The following is a 16,767-nucleotide window of genomic DNA, read 5'->3' as shown; positions in this document are numbered from 1 at the left end:
TGATATTATGGGTTGAAAACATTGAGGAATGTTTATGGCATTAACTCCATTAATGTTTTACTCTACACAGATGTTGGTTAACTTGTTACGCATTCCCAGCATGGTCTGTTTGTCCTTTTAGATTTCCAGCATCCACAGTATTTTGCCTTTGTAATATGGTTCCCAATTAGTTTTCTATGTTTGCATTACTGAAACACAAGGTTATTTATTTTTACAGATCAAATAGAGAAACCCAGCATGAGCTGGAACAGGATATCAGTGATAAGAACACAGCTTACCGAATTGATGGGAAGTGTTACCAGCTGCGAAATACATCTGATGGTATCGGCTACTACAGAGGAATCGATCGTGTGGATGCTACGTAAGCTAATGAAACAGTAACTATTTACCAGGCCATTACTTTTTAAACTAAGGGTGTATGAATTTGAAAATATTCATGTTGTTACATTTTGTGTAAATTACCATGACAGTATCATGTTTGTTATTATAAAATGAGAAAGCAGGTTTTGGATTTGAACAATTGGTTGCTCACATGTTGACTGGAGAAAAAGGTACTCAGTTGCGATCCTATTTATTTTCTAATGTCTTAGGAATTAAATTCTAGTTTGAAAAGCCTTATAAGGAATAGCTTCATGAAAATATCTGAAAGAATAAAGATAATGTATGATTGTAACTTCCACCTTCCTTTCAATTTCTTCATCCACTTTATACTGAGGAGACCATATCCTTTATATTCAATCCAATTGGCTCTCATGGAACTTGGAAACACATCATTTCTTGAAATTACATTTTTATTATTTGTTGATTGTATGTTGATTGTACTGGCCAGGCCAGCATTTATTTCCCATCCCCAATTGACCTGGAGAAGGTGGTGGTGAGCTACCTTCTTGAATAGCTACAGTCGTGGGTGTGCAGAGTCTTTCATGTGTAGTTAGTTTAGTTTTACAATTCTGATCCAGTGACATTGAAGGAATGGTAAGATAGTTCCAGTTCAGGATGGTCTATGTCTTGGAGGGTAACTTGCAGGTGGTACTTCTATGCATTTGCTGTCCTTGTCCTTCTGGGTAATAGAATTTCCAGGTTTGGAAAGTGAAGTTGATACAGCCTTGGTAAATTTCTTCAGAGCAACTTGCAGATAGTACACACTGTTACTGCAAAGTGTTGGTGGTGGAGTGATTGAATGTTAGTGGATGTGATGCCAAACAAGCAGGCTGCCTTGTCAGGGATGATATCAAACTTCATGAGTGTTGGTGGAATTGCACTCATCCAGAGCTAGTCCATCATAATCATGAATTGTGCCTCATCGATGGTGGACATGCTTTGGAGAGTCAGGGGAGGGGAGTCTCAAAATTGGTAAGGTCTCAGAGGTGCAAGAGATTGGGGATATGGGAAGTGACCCAGAGATTAAGTGAGATATACCTAAGGTGCAGAATTCCAACCCTCTTACCCACTTTAGTAGCCAATGGATTTATACAGCGAGTCCAGTTGAGTTTCTGGTCAGTGATGACCCTAGGATGTTGATAGTTGGGGTCTCAATGATGGTAACACCATTGAATGTTAAGGGCTAATGATTTGATTGTCTCTTTTGGAGATGATCATTGCTTGGCATTTGTGTGGCTTGAGTGTTACTTGCCACATTTCAGCCGAAGCCTGGATATTTTCCAGGTTTTGTTGCATTCGAACATAGACTGCTTTTGTATCTGAGGAGTTACAAATGGAACATTGTACAATAAATCAGTGAATCACCCTATTTCAGACCTTATGATGGAGGGAAGTCAGTGATGAAGCAGCTGAAGATGGTTGGGTCAAGGATAGCACTCTGAGGAACTCCTGCATCTTGGATGAGTAACCTCCAACAACCACAAACCATCTTCCTTTGTGCCAGCTATGACACCAACCAGCAGACCGTTTTTCCTCTGATTCCCATTCACTCCAGTTTCGTTGGGGCCCCTTGATGTCGGGTGCAGTTATTTTCACCTCCCCTCTGGAATACAGCTGTTTTGTCCATATTTGAGCCAAGGCTGTAATAAGATCAGGAGTTGTGTGGCCCTGTCAGAACCCAAGCTGGGCATCAGTGAGAAAGTTAATAGCTATTAATTGAATATTTAAGGGCCTTAACTACTGGTGAGTCTAGAAAATCTACTTTAGAGCTTCTCGTTGAATGTATAATAGTTGAGATGACAAGAAGAGGTATATCTCCTCACCACCAGACGCCTGGAGGAAGAATGCCTCATCTTCCGCCTCGGAACACTTTAACCCCAGGGCATCAATGTGGACTTCAACAGCTTCCTCATTTCCCCTTCCCCCACCTCATCCTAGTTTCAAACTTCCAGCTCAGCACTGTCCCCATGACTTTGTCTGGACTTGTCCGACCTGCCTATCTTCTTTTCCACCTATCCACTCCACCCTCTCCTCCTTGACCTATCACCTTCATCTCCTCCCCCACTCACCCATTGTACTCTATGCTACTCTCTCCCCACCCCCAACCTCCTCTAGCCTATCTCTCCATGCTTCAGGCTCACTGCCTTTATTCCTGATGAAGGGCTTTTGCTGCTCGTTGGATGCTGCCTGAACTGCTGTGCTCTTCCAGCACCACTAATCCAGTGTTTTACCTAAGTGTATCTCCGTGCTGACTTACCTAACTATCGCCAGGGAGGGGAAAATTATACCCCAGGCCTTACTTATGACTTACTTCAAAAAGCATCTTCAGCAACAAAATATAACTGCAGTATTTCTTGGGAGCTGGGGAGGGTGAAGCCAAAATCGTAGGAAACTTGGCTTGTTTCAGATATGGGGGTGGGGTCCCATGATCTTAATGACTGAACTTTGTTTGCATCTTTTAATGCCATTTTTTCACTTCACAAACAGCTGGTGCATGGAGTTTCAAAACTGGGATAGTAACAGAGATGCTGGAGATTAGGGAGATGGGAAGGAAGCCAGAAATTGGGCGTTCTACAGGAGAGGATATCTCCTGTTTCCCCTGGTCCACAAGGTGTACCTAAGAATTCAGTCATTTGGTTCGGTTGTCAGAAATCCAACAGTTCAAACATCATTTCACTTTCTGTTAAACTTAGGGTATAGGTACAATGATATCGTCAGCTTATGATTTTGGTATGTTATGAGGCGTCCACCAATCATTTGCAAGTGCTCCTTCATTTCCTGAAATCTGAACTTTAAGTTTGAAAGAGACAAATCTGATCAAACTGTTTGATCCTGATATGTTAACATATCAATAATCAGTGTGCTTAAAGTCAAGGGCTATCTTGTAAAATAATGTGCAAACCACTTCTAATGAAATACATTCGTTTTATGAATGATAAACAAAGTAATTGCAATGCTGAATTGTCCAAACATTTCTCAGACTTCCAAAGTTACTTTGGAATTACTAAACAAATTGAGATATTTCAGCCTGGTATTAGGAGGTTGTTTGTGCTGTATATATTGACATTTGAGGGAATGATGTAAACATACCTTTAGTCAATCATAATAACCCAGGCTCTACAATACTCTAATTGTAATCAATTACTTTTATTCAATGAATAGTTTCTTGTCAACCTTTGACAAAAGAACACTACTTGTTTGACATTTGTCAACCTTATTCAAAGAAGTTTTGGAAAAAGTGCAGAGCAGAGAAATGGATCCTGTCTGGAGCTGTGATCTACTTTCGATAAAGAGGAGGAATTCTGTATATCTGTCTGATTTCTTTACTTTTCTGTTTTCTAGCACTGTTGCTCTCCTAATGTTTGAAAAGGCAATCGAAGATAGAGATGATTTGAAGTCTTTGTAATTTTTTTAAACACACAGAATTTCTGTTCCGGAGTCTTGGGCCAAGTTTACAGATAATAACATTTTACGATCACAGAGTGAACGAGCTGCATCTGTTAAACTCCGTGATGACATTGAAAGTCTCCTGAATTTAACTTCTAATGAGATGTGGAACCAGTTTAACAATCTAAATGTGTCATTTACAAACCGCATCTCTGAGACAGCTGAAGCCAAAAATAAGTTGCAGACACATCTTGCTAAGGTAAGTGTAGGAGTCAAATAACCTGTCTGATAGAAGTCATTTGAATTGTGAATTAGAATTGGCTTTATTGTCACTTGTACTCACATGGGTACAGTGAAAAATGTACAGAACTTCACTTATGGCACCATCTTAGGTATGAGAGTACTTAGGTACAGATTCTTGAGTTTATGGTCCAGCTTTAGATTCGATGTGAGATCTGCAAAAGAATTTTGCATCATATTCCAAAGGTACATTAATATTTACATGGTTTTATTAAACATCTATAAACATGTACATTTAATTGCTTTACAAAAATAATACATTACTAAGAAGTTGCTAGTAACAGTCACTTAAGTATGACTTAGATAAGTGGTTCTCAAATTGTTTTTGTTGAAGGAAACTTTTTTAATGGATTAGACACACTTATCTAAGTTATAATACTATGCCGCAGTGGTAATATGATTAGTGAGATTCGGCATGGTTTTGTGTGCGAGAAGTCATGTCTCACTAACTTGATTGAGTTATTTGAAGAAGTGACAAAGAAGATTGATGAAAGCAAAACAATAGACATTGTCTGCATGGACTCCAGAATATGGTGGAGGTGGGTACAATTACAACATTTAAAAGGATTCTGGATGAATACATGAATAGGAAGAATTCAGCGGGATATGGGCCAAATGCTGGCAAATGGGACCAGGTCAGTTTAGAATATCTCGTCAGCATGGACAAGTTGGATCGAAGGGTCTGTTTCCATGCTGTATAACTCTATGACTCCATTGACATTCCCAGCTAACACATAAATAGTGTTTCTAATGAATAATATATATCAGCAGTAAGACTAATCGTATTACATGTTTGTTAATGATGTCTGCTCACTGCAAACTTATTCCCCAACCACCACAGGTGCAAGTATTAGCCTAAAAAGGAGGAAAGACATCACCAGAATAAGGGCTGCCACATTACTGACAAACACACACAGTTATAAAGAGAAAAGTATATGAGGATCTGCTGTTAGCACCTCACTGACTTATAGATTACATATCTACATTTTTTTAAAAATACCCTTGTGGGAAGGGGTGTCGCTGGCTGGCCAGCATTTTTTGCCTTGTCCCTAGTTGCCCTTGAGCTGCCTTTAGAACTGCTGCAGTCAATTTGCTGTACAGTTGATCCTCAATGCCATGAGGGAGGGAACTCCAGCACAATTGAATACAAACAAATGTAGAGCTGAATAATGCAATCTTGAGGTTAGCCAAAGATTACTTTTCTAAAGAACAAAAGGTTTGTCAACCAGTTTTACCTATGAATGATCAACATGTTGTTACACATTGCTCATTCAGCTGTTGATAAGACTACCAAACTGAATACTGTGTTCTCCTAACAAGTATTTCTACCAAACACAATAAAAGCAGGTGGACTCTGTTTCCGACAAACATTAGAGAATTATATCCATCATTTTCCTCCTCTGTGTTTTCTCTGCTTCTGCAGACCCTTCAAGTCATCTTCCAAACTGAAATGACAATTGAAAGCATCAAGAAGGCCATCAAAGATAAAGAAGCACCTTTAAAGGTGGCTCAAACCCGTTTGGATGAACGTACACGGAGACCAAATGTCGAACTGTGCCGTGATCCAGCCCAAATACAGTAAGTTAATAAATAAAAATTCGCTCATACAATTTCACTGGGCAGCAAATGCAAAACATTAATGAATGCCTTTGACTTCCTCATATACTCACCATTTTATTTGTATTTTGTACATAAACACCAAAATAAAACACACAAAATTACAACCATACAAAAATATCAAACAGGGAAAACAAACTGAATCTTATAATCTGTCCATCACAGGTACAATTATTACAGTATGTTAAATCCTGCAAATACCAGATACAGGAATGGAGGGCTTGAGTTGGGATCTATTCACTGAAGTGTAGGAGGTTGAGGGGTGACCTTATACAGGTTTACAACATCATGAGGGGTATAGGTAAGGTGAATGACAGCTGGGGTGGGGAACATAAAGACTAGGGGGCATATTTTAATGTGAGAGGAAAACAAAATTTAAAAAGACATGTAGGACATTTGTTGTACACAGAGTGGTCTGTGTGCAAAATGAATTTCCAGAGGAAGTGGTGGATGCGGGTACAGTTACAATGTTTAAAAGACATTTGGGTAAGTAAATGACTATGAAGTGTTTGGAGAGATATGTGCCAGGAGCAAGCAGGTGGGACTAATTTAGTTTTGGATTATGATCGGCATGGATTGGTTGAACAAAAGGGTCTGTTTCAGTGCTGTATAATACTATGTGATCTCTTGGGAGAGTCAACCTCGTATAACGCCAATTAGAATCATAGAATGATATAGCACAGAAAAAAGCCGTTTGGTTGATCATGCCAGTACCAACTCTCTGAAGGAGGTTTCCAATTCATACCACCCCCTTGATCTTTCCTTGTCCCCTCTTTGCCTTCTAAGTATCTATCCAATTCTCTTTTGGATATTACGATCCAATCTTTTTCTACTCCCTTTCAGATAGTGCATTCTAGGTCACAAGAACTTTCTGGAAGAACTTCTTTCTTGTGCCAGCTCTTTGCCAATCATTATAATCCTGTGTCTTGTGGTTACTGACTCATCTGCGTGGATTTCTCCAAGTATTCCTGATTTTGAATACCTCTGTTAAATCTCCTCTTAACATTCTCAAGTATAAGGAGAATATTCCCATCCTTTCTAATTCCTGTTCATAACTGAAGTTACCCTCTCACTCCTGTTGCTAATCTAGTAAACCTCTTCTATACCTGAATACTTTGCTATCCTTCCTAAAGTGTGGTGCCCAGGACTAATTCCAAAAGAAGCATTATCAGTGTTTTACACAACTGAACACTAGGAAATGGAAAATTCCTCTTCATCTCCAATAAGTGATCAAACTAAACGAATATATCACGTTAATCCAGTTTTACATTCCAGCATATCCACCTCTTTTGCACCTCTATTCCAGTCAGCTTAAGAAGCAACACTTTTTGAAGAAAACAATAATTTAACATTCATTGGAGAAGCTAAAAACCTATTTTGATTGTTCATAATTGACTGGGAATAGTTCAGAACATCTAACATTGGAGCCACAGCTCCTTCTCCAGAAGAATTAGAGATGGACAATAAATGTTTCTTTTGCCAACAGCACACACATTCCATGAACAAATAATAACAAAAAAACTGTTCTCCTTTCATAATTTATACTCCTGACTCCCAATTCTTCCCATCCCATTTAGTTGAAATAATTGCTGGACATAAACACAACCTCATCATTGTCTAAAACACAATCAAACTATCCCTAATTCGAAGTTCCTCCAAAATGTGAAGTATAGAGATGCCAGGCTACCCTTCTGCACAGGTTGATGATATTCTCAAAAAAATTCAGACTAGTCAGAAATGACATTCTTTTCCTGAAGTTGTGTTTGGTTCCCTGATATGACCTCCTCTGTCAAACAGGATACCTCTTGATTTTATCTCTAATCTTTTTTTCTGATGACTCAAACTAAAACTGGCTAACAATGAATCAGGGACTTGAAGGCCATGTTGCATAACTTTTCATTTCTATCCATTATTTTGCATCCCTCATACTATTAGGCTCCAATCAGTATTTGCACAATTTTTCTCCCTGAATGAAGAGAAAGTAAATAAAAGGATGTTAAATGCATACATTTTTCCTTGATATCTATTTTATCAATAACGTAGATTTTTGTTCCTACTTTTCGTGAATCAGTGCATAAATTTTTCCTTTATCTATTTTATCTATAATATAGATCTTTATACCTACTTCTCATGAATCAGTAGAGGCAAATTTTCCCTATTACAACATACAGCAAAATCGCGTGAATAAAGTTTCACTAAAGTAAACATGAATGAGAATCAGAAGGACAGTTGGAGCACAATATGTAGTGTTGCAGCTTCAGAAGACAAGATGCAGCAAAGTCTGACACTGCAACCTTTTGGCCAGTTCTTAAACAAATCCACTAGGTGGGGTGACCTGCTGCAAAGCAAAGGATGCCAAACATCTGAGCAGGCGAGGGATATGCTGTGGTTTGCCACACAACCGTACACTGGCTTGGTAACCCATTATAACTGGACACACTCAGGGCTATGCAAACAATTCTGTGGCTACTGGCACCATTACAGATAATATTTTCAACTTCAAAGGAAAGTCATAAAAAAGGTAAAGGATGGAAACTGAGAATTCAGGCATCATAATGTATTTGGAATAGCTATTCAACCAAACCATCAAAGTATTGATTTTGTTAATTAATTGACCCTTCTTTTAAAAGATGCATTGTTACAAGAATTGTAACTTAATAATCCCTTTAACAGGCAGATCAAATTATGAATATTCTTTCATTTTAGTGAGCCCTCCAGATTATGAGGACGATGTTTCTGCAGTACTTCAGAATTTCTTCTTACAGCCTTCACTGGTGAGGGGGTAGATGTGTAATTTAGTGGATCTGGAGACAGGGAAGAACCTGTCTATGTTAATAGAAGGAAACTATACTAATAACAGTATATCAAATACACTGCAATATTTTTGTACCACAAGAAGTTTGATCAATCTGTAGTTGAGTAGACATCAGAAACTATGCTTATGCTATATCCAGACTTTGGTCTGCTACTCTGCTATACTTTCACAGGTGCTGTCACAGTCATACATTATTACCTTGATAAAGTTGTTGTCCCTCATGTAAGTCCAAGACAATAAGTATTAGCAAACTTCTCAATCACAGGGACCATTGCAATTAAGTTTCATTCGGTTGCCGCTCAATGCCCATACACTCAATCTTTGCATGAGGAGTCATTGTATTCCTATTGGAAACAGCCCTCTTTCTTCATGGAGCACAGGCAGGTATTGTGTGCACGCTGGCATCCTGATATAAATTACTTAACGCAGCATAGATAGTGGACCTAGAATCTTCCTGCATTGCAATGTTCAGTACCACATTGGACAGTGTATGTCAAGCAATTATTTCAACTAAATGGGATGGGAAGAATTGGGAGTCAGGAGTATAAATTATGAAAGGAGAACAGTTTTTTTGTTATTATTTGTTCATGGAATGTGTGTGCTGTTGGCAAAAGAAACATTTATTGTCCATCTCTAATTCTTCTGGAGAAGGAGCTGTGGCTCCAATGTTAGATGTTCTGAACTATTCCCAGTCAATTATGAACAATCAAAATAGGTTTTTAGCTTCTCCAATGAATGTTAAATTATTGTTTTCTTCAAAAAGTGTTGCTTCTTAAGCTGACTGGAATAGAGGTGCAAAAGAGGTGGATATGCTGGAATGTAAAACTGGATTAATGTGATATATTCGTTTAGTTTGATCACTTATTGGAGATGAAGAGGAATTTTCCATTTCCTAGTGTTCAGTTGTGTAAAACACTGATAATGCTTCTTTTGGAATTAGTCCTGGGCACCACACTTTAGGAAGGATAGCAAAGTATTCAGGTATAGAAGAGGTTTACTAAATTAGCAACAGGAGTGAGAGGGTAACTTCAGTTATGAACAGGAATTTTCACTAAGCCAAGGGGAGAACTCAAGAATTTTATTTTACTGGTGAAAGAGCACATGCTTATCAGCAGTGTTAAATAATTTTAAGCATATAAAATCCTTTACTCATGTTCTTTTAAAATCAGTGTTCGGTACTTTAGGATTCAAGATATTTATTGCGGGGCACTGATCATGCTGCACACAGTCGGAATACTGTTCAGAAGTGACCAGTTGAATTAGAATTTCCAATTGTTGCTAATCTGTGATGGATCCAAAAGTGAATGCATAATTCCATAGCTACAAGTTATGGAATTTATAACTTCAAAAAAAGTTATGGAATTTATAACTTCAAAAAAATTCTGAGTTCCCACTCAGTCTGTCAGCTTCCACCCATTGTTTTAAATTCATTATGTGATCTGCCCAGAATCTCCACTGTGTCATCTTGAGTCATCAAATTGTCATGGAGTGCATCGTGAACTGTTTGTTGTAAAAAGGTGAAAACATTATGAAAGTGATATAACAACAGTGTGGCTAACATAGAGACTGTTGCTATGACCGTGGTAACTGTGCAGCTTTTCAAAGGGCCTCATGCATGCTGCCTTCACAGTAACATAAACCTGTTTGAACTTCAAAGAAACCTTCCTACTGGAGATATGAATAATATAGTTACAGCCATTGGGGATTCACATATTGATAGGATACCAAAGGTAATGTCCTGTTTTTAAATCTATTTCCATGCAGCCTTATACCCAGAGCACAGGTTATATTATGGATCTTCCATATTCTGACTAAAGAGAGGAAGAAAGATATTTCTAGAGAGTTTTTGATTTATTAACCCAGTAGAATGTTGGCCAGTTGGAGTTTTAACTCCTGAAAATCATTTTCACGACATGATAAGCAACTAAACATTAATCACGTCCAGGTTATGATGAGAGAATACAGAATATATTTTGTGCCTGTATTTTCAATTTTAACAAACAACATTGTGTTTTTCTTCAGAATATTTTTAAAAATGGATGCATTGCCTGAAATAAAGAGCTTGTGTCATGAGTATGAAAGGTCAGCAATTCATGAGAAATAGGCTCTCAAATTACTGTTGGCACGAACTGTTACTTGTACTTGTAATAATATCAAGGCTCCTGTTACTTAAAAACTGTACTAACAAAAAATAGATGTTAATTAGTTTTATTTAATTTAATTTAGAATTGCCAGAATCCCAAAGATGTTATTTTTCACGCATTAGCAAAAATCTAGTTCTTTGTGAACCAATTGTAGAGGTAGGTGCAAGAAGGTACCTTAAAAGTTTGGATTATACTGAAGATCATACTACTTCTCCAATGAAGGCTCACTGGACTCAAAACTCTGTTTCTCTACACAGATTCTGCCAGAGCTGCTGAGTTTCTCCAGCACTTTCTGTCTTTGTTTCAGATTTCCAGCATCTGCAGTTTTATATTAAGACACTATTTTTGGATTTCTTTTCTTATAATTGAGGTCTGATGGAAATAAATCAAATGCTTGGATTTACCAAAGAATAAATTTTGAGAATATAAACTTCTGGTAATATTAACACTCAAATGGGAAACCAAGACACAAAATGCTTGGTTACATTTCTTGCTCTTCTACAAAGTTCATTTTAATACTTATTTGCTATGGTATTTGTTCCTGTCTTTTCTGCTGATATGTTGAGACCTGTTATTTGTTCCCAGTCTTTTCCCTTAATTACTCTGTAATGTGATGAAATTCAGTCTGGGATAATGAGCTACATGGCCTGGAAGAAAAGAATGCTAAAATTTCATGTTTTATACAAAAACAAATAATTATTTGTGATTAATGAAATTAAGTTTCTCGCTTGCAATTAAGCGCACTGACCTTGAAATTTGATTGATTTAACATTGAATTTATCAAATAATTTCACAAAGGAAGACACATATAATGTACCAGAAATGATGGGGGGAGAGGGTTTAGTGAGAGGGAGAAATTAAAGCAAATCAGTATTCGTAGAGGAATGGTGTTGGAGAAATTAATGGAATTAAAGACTGTTAAATCCCCAGGACACGATAAACTATATAGTGGATGCATTGTAAACTTCCAAGATTCTGGAACAGTTCCTACAGATTGGAGTGTAGCTAATGTAACCCCACTATTTAAAAAGGAAGGTACAAAGAAACAGGAAATTATAAATCAGTGAGTTCTGACGTCAGTATTGGGAAAAACGCTCGAGTTTGTTATCAAGTATTTTATAGCAGAGGGCTTAGAAAACAGTAGTAGAATCAGACAGAGTCTGCATGGATTTACAAAAGGAAAATGACAAACCTACTGGAGGTCTTTGAGCATTTAACTAGTAGAACTGATCAGGAGGGCCCAAAGGATGTGATTTATTTGAATTTTCTACAAGGGTTTTCAATAAAGTACCACATAAGGGACTAATGTTTAAAATTAAAATGCGTAGGATTAGGAGTATTGTATTGAGATGAATAGAAAATTAATTGTTAGACAGGAGACAGAATGTGAATAAATGGGCCTTTTTCTAAATGGCAGGCAGTGAATAGTGGGGTATTGCAGGGATTAGTACTAGGACCCCAGATATTCATAATTTATATTAATGATCTAGATGAGAGGATGAAATGTAATGTCTCAAAATTTGGAGATGACATAAATCTGGGTGGAAGGTGAGCTGTGAGCTCACCCATATTGGCCTTTTCCATGAGGAAGATGCAGAGATGTTGCAGTGTGATTTGGACAGGCTGAGTGAGTGGGTAAATGTATGGCAGATGCATTATAATGTGGATAAATGGGAGGTGATCCACTTTGATAGCAAAAGTAGACAGGCAGATTATTCTTTGAATGGCTGTAAATTGAGAGAGAGGAATGTTCAACAAGAAAAAAAATGAAAGAACTGCAGATGCTGGAAATCAGAAAAAAAAACAAATTGCTGGTCAAATGCAGTGGGTCTGGCAGCATCTATGGAGAGAAATCAGAACAGTTCAGAAGAAGAGTCACTGGACCCAAAACATTAACTCTGATTTTTCTTTATATATTATGCTGCCAGACCTGCTGAGTTTTTCCAGCAATGTTCAACATGATGTGGCTATCCTTGTGCAATAGCTTTTGAAATTAAGAACAATGAACAAAGAACCCTACAGCACAGGAGTAGGCCCATCGGCCCTCCAAGCCTGCAGTGATCCAGATCCTCTATCTAAACCTGCTGCCTATTTTCTAAGGATCTGTATCCCTCTGCTCCCTGCCCATTCATGTAATTGTCCAGATACATCTTAAATGATGCTATTATGCCCGTCTCTACCACCTCTGCTGGCAACGCGTTCCAGGCAGCCACCACCCTCTGCATAAGAACTTTCCACATATATCTCCCTTAAACCTTTCCCCTCTCATCTTAAACCTGTGACCCCTAGTAATTGAATCCCAAATTCTGGATAAAAGCTTCTTGCTATCCACCCTGCCTATACCTCTCATGATTTTGTAGACCTCAATCAGGTCCCCCCTCAACCTCCATCTTTCTAATGAAAATAATCCTAATCTACTCAACCTCTCTTAATAGATAGCACCCTCTATACCAGGCAACATCCTGGTGAACCTCCTCTGCACCCTCTCTAAAGGATCTGCATCCTTTTAGTAATGTGGCAACCAGAACTGCATGCAGTATTCCAAATGTGGCTGAACCAAAGTCTTAAACAACTGTAAAATGATCTGCCAACTCGTATACTCAATACCCTGTCTGATGAAGGAAAGCATGCCGTATGCCTTTTTGACCACTCTATTGACCTGCCACCTTCAGGGTACAATGGACCTGAACACCCAGGTCTCCCTGTACATCAATTTCCCCGAGTGCTTTTCCATTTACCATACAGTTTGCTCTTGAATTGGGTCTTCCAAAATGCATCACCTCGCATTTGCCTGGATTCAACTCCCTCTGCTATTTCTCTGCCCAACTCTCTAATCTATCTATATCCTGCTGCATTCTCTGAAAACTCTCTTCACTATCTGCTATTCCTCCAATTTTAGTGTCATCAGCAAACTTGCTAATCAGTCCACCTATACCTTCCTCCAGATCATTTATGTATATCGCAAACAACACTGGTCCCGAAAAGTGGCCGAGCAGAGGCTGATAGCTAAGTCCGGTACCCATAGGGAAGGCCTCAACAGGGACCTTGGGTTCATGTCACATTACAGGTGACCACCATTACACTATACACACACATACACACACACACACACACTCTCACACACACGGACACTCCTATACACACATACACACGGACACACATACACACAGACACCCACACACACCCTTACAGACACACATGCACCCTCTCACAGACTGAAGACACTCGGCACTCACTACACACACACACATACACTTTCTCACACTCACAACCTCCAACCCAGACAGACAGACACAAACAGACAGACAAAGACCCACATGCACACATATATTTTGTGGGGTAAATTTGTACTTGAAAGGTTACATTGTACTTTGCTCAAAAACTGCATGCATTCATGTAGAACTCTGTTATCTTACTTTTTAGATTAGAATCAATCTAAACATCATGACATAGAGAACACAGGGGGCCAACCCCTTCAACATATTGTCTAGCTATCACCATTGTTAACAGCTCACCCGAGAATGCAACTTTTTTAAAACAAGGTTTTGTGATTTACACATGAAAGAAGTGAAACTATCACTGTATTCTAACAGATGAAAGGCTTAACAGACAATCAATTTTTCAATGTATAATTTCAGTTACATCACACTGTAAATTTTTGCGATAAATTCTGTGTGTTAGGATTGAGCCCTCCACTACCACCTGATGAAGGAGCATCGTTCCGAAAGCTAGTAAGCTTCCAATTAAACCTGTTGGACTTTAACCTGGTGTTGTATGATTTTTAACTTTGAACTGGTCTCAGCACCGATGCCTGTGGAATATCACTGGCTACAGTTCTCCATTTTGAGAAACTCCCTTCCACCACTACTCCCTGTTTCCTGTTGCCCAGCCAGTTCTCTATCCATCTAGCTGTAAAACCCTGGACCTCATGCAACTTCACTTTCTCCATCAGCCTACTATGGGCAACCTATTCAAATGCCTTACTGAAGTCCATGTATATGACACCTACAGCCCTTCCCTCATTAATCAATTTTGTCACTTCCTCAAAGAATTCTGTTAAGTTGGTAAGACGTGACTTCACTGCACAAAACCATGTTGCCTATCACTGATAAGCTCATTTTCTTCCAAAAGGGAATACATCCTATACCTCAGTATTGTCTTCAGCAGCTTCCCTACCACTAATGTCAGGCTCACTGGTCTATAATTTACCTGGATTATCCCTGTTACTCTTCTTAAACAACGGGAAAACATTCTCCAGTCCTCTGAGACCTCACCGTGTTCAAGGATGCTGCAAAGATATCTGTTAAAGCCCCAGCTATTTCCTCTGTCACTTCCCTCAGTAACTTGGGATACATCCGTCTGGACCTGGGGACTTGTCTACTTCAATACCTTTTAGAATACACATTTCCTCCTTTCTTATGCCAACTTGACCTGGAGTAATCAAACATCTATTCCTAACCTAAACATCCGTCATGTCCTTCTCCTCGGTGAATACCAATGCAAAGTGCCCCTTAAAAATCTCACCCATTTTCTCTCACTCCACACATAACTTTCCTCCTTTGTCCTAGAGCGTGCAGGTGCAGCAGGCAGGAAAAACTATGTAATGGCCTTCATAGTGAGAGGATTTGAGTAAAGGAATGAGGATATCTTGCTGAACCTACACTTGGAATATTTTTGTCTCCTTTTCTGAGGAAGGATATTCTTGCTCTAGAGGTTAGGATTAGGCTTAACTTTACCAAATTGATTCCTGGGAAGACAGGACTGAGGTATGAGGAGAGATTGAGTTGTTTAGGATTGTGTATTCACTACAGTTTAGAAGAATGAGGATGGGAGTCTAATAGAAACCTTCAAAATTCAAACAGAACCAGTGAGGTAGATGCAGGAAGGATATACTTGGGTAGGGAGTTCAAAACCAGGGTCATAGTTTAAGAATTTGGATTTTTTAGGACTGAGATGAGGAGAAATTTCTTTGCCCAGAGTGTGGTGAGCCTGTAGAATTCCCTACCTCAGAAAGTGGTTGAGGCCAAAATATAATGTGTTTTCTCGATGGAGGTAGATATAGTTTTATGCATCTATGTTTCTATACTGTAACTACCTCAATTCACCTCATGAGAATTATAGATAAATGTTGTCCTCGTGTAGTTTCATCATTATACTAGGAGATTCGTGACTTAAATAAGTGTCCTACTCCATAATGTTAATAAACTGGATAAGATGCAACATGGGCCAAATAAGATAGCACAATATTCCTCAATCAGCAGCACATTAAATAAGTAAGGAATTTTCATAGTCATCAAATGGAAGAGAGGCAAGTGATATAATGTAAAAACTTGGAGTTATATTTCATTTAAAGCTTAACTTAGAAAGTTTCTTGAGGCCATTTTTTTCACTGTCTTTATTACAGCCTTGTTAATGAAGTCCATGAACTTGATAACACCATTCAGATCTTGCAGCAGAGGCTAAAGGATGCTGAAGACACTCTACAAATGCTGGTACATAAAAAATCATCCCTGGAGTATGACCTCTCTGTTAAAGCAAACACACTGTTCATTGACCAAGAAAAGTGTATGGGAATGCGTAAAAGTTTCCCAAGCACCCCTAGACTGGTTGGATACACGTGAATAAAGAAAAAAGATATTGCCTTTCAGGTTACAATGAACAGATTTGCCTGACATTATCAATGGTACTATTACTGAAAAATAGACTATTTCTGGTGATGGGCTGCTATTTGAAAATCTGTATTGAATATCAAAGTCAAGTAACTCACAAAAGCTGTAAGCACCAGTGTGTTATGATCTTTCAACAAATTAAAGACTATCTGAAACTCAACATCATCACAGGTATTTTATTTACTTTATGGTTGCTCTGTTTCTAGAAAATAGCCTTGTAGTCTTGGTACACTACAAGGCACTGATATATTATAGATTATATGACACAACATATTATCGCTGATGATTTTCACATGTGGCAGATCAGCAAATATAAAAATCAAAACATCAGTTTAGAATACACATTTTCAAAAGGGTAATGAATATTTACTGAAAAGCAGAAATTTGCAGATTGATTTTAAAAGAAGAAGGGAGGAAGACTAATGCATCATTCTTTCAAAAAGCCAGCACAAAA

General features: G+C 38.3%; 1 protein-coding gene across 2 annotated transcripts in view; it reads left to right on the top strand.

The window, feature by feature from the left end:
• Positions 1 to 16,473, top strand: part of tekt3 (tektin 3) — a 29,321-nt gene extending 12,848 nt beyond the window's left edge. For both annotated transcript variants that reach the window (XM_072558345.1, XM_072558346.1), the window contains exons 5-8: positions 218 to 361; positions 3,805 to 4,027; positions 5,492 to 5,646; positions 16,049 to 16,473. In XM_072558345.1, coding sequence (XP_072414446.1) covers positions 218 to 361; positions 3,805 to 4,027; positions 5,492 to 5,646; positions 16,049 to 16,265 — 739 coding nt within the window. In that variant the 3' untranslated portion in view covers positions 16,266 to 16,473. The remainder of the gene's footprint in view (positions 1 to 217; positions 362 to 3,804; positions 4,028 to 5,491; positions 5,647 to 16,048) is intronic.
• Positions 16,474 to 16,767: the final 294 nt, after the last annotated feature.

This window comes from Chiloscyllium punctatum, chromosome 39, assembly GCF_047496795.1.
Source record: "Chiloscyllium punctatum isolate Juve2018m chromosome 39, sChiPun1.3, whole genome shotgun sequence".
Taxonomy (NCBI): domain Eukaryota; kingdom Metazoa; phylum Chordata; class Chondrichthyes; order Orectolobiformes; family Hemiscylliidae; genus Chiloscyllium; species Chiloscyllium punctatum.
Note: the sequence above shows the minus strand (reverse complement) of the source record. Positions and strands in the feature narration are given on the sequence as shown.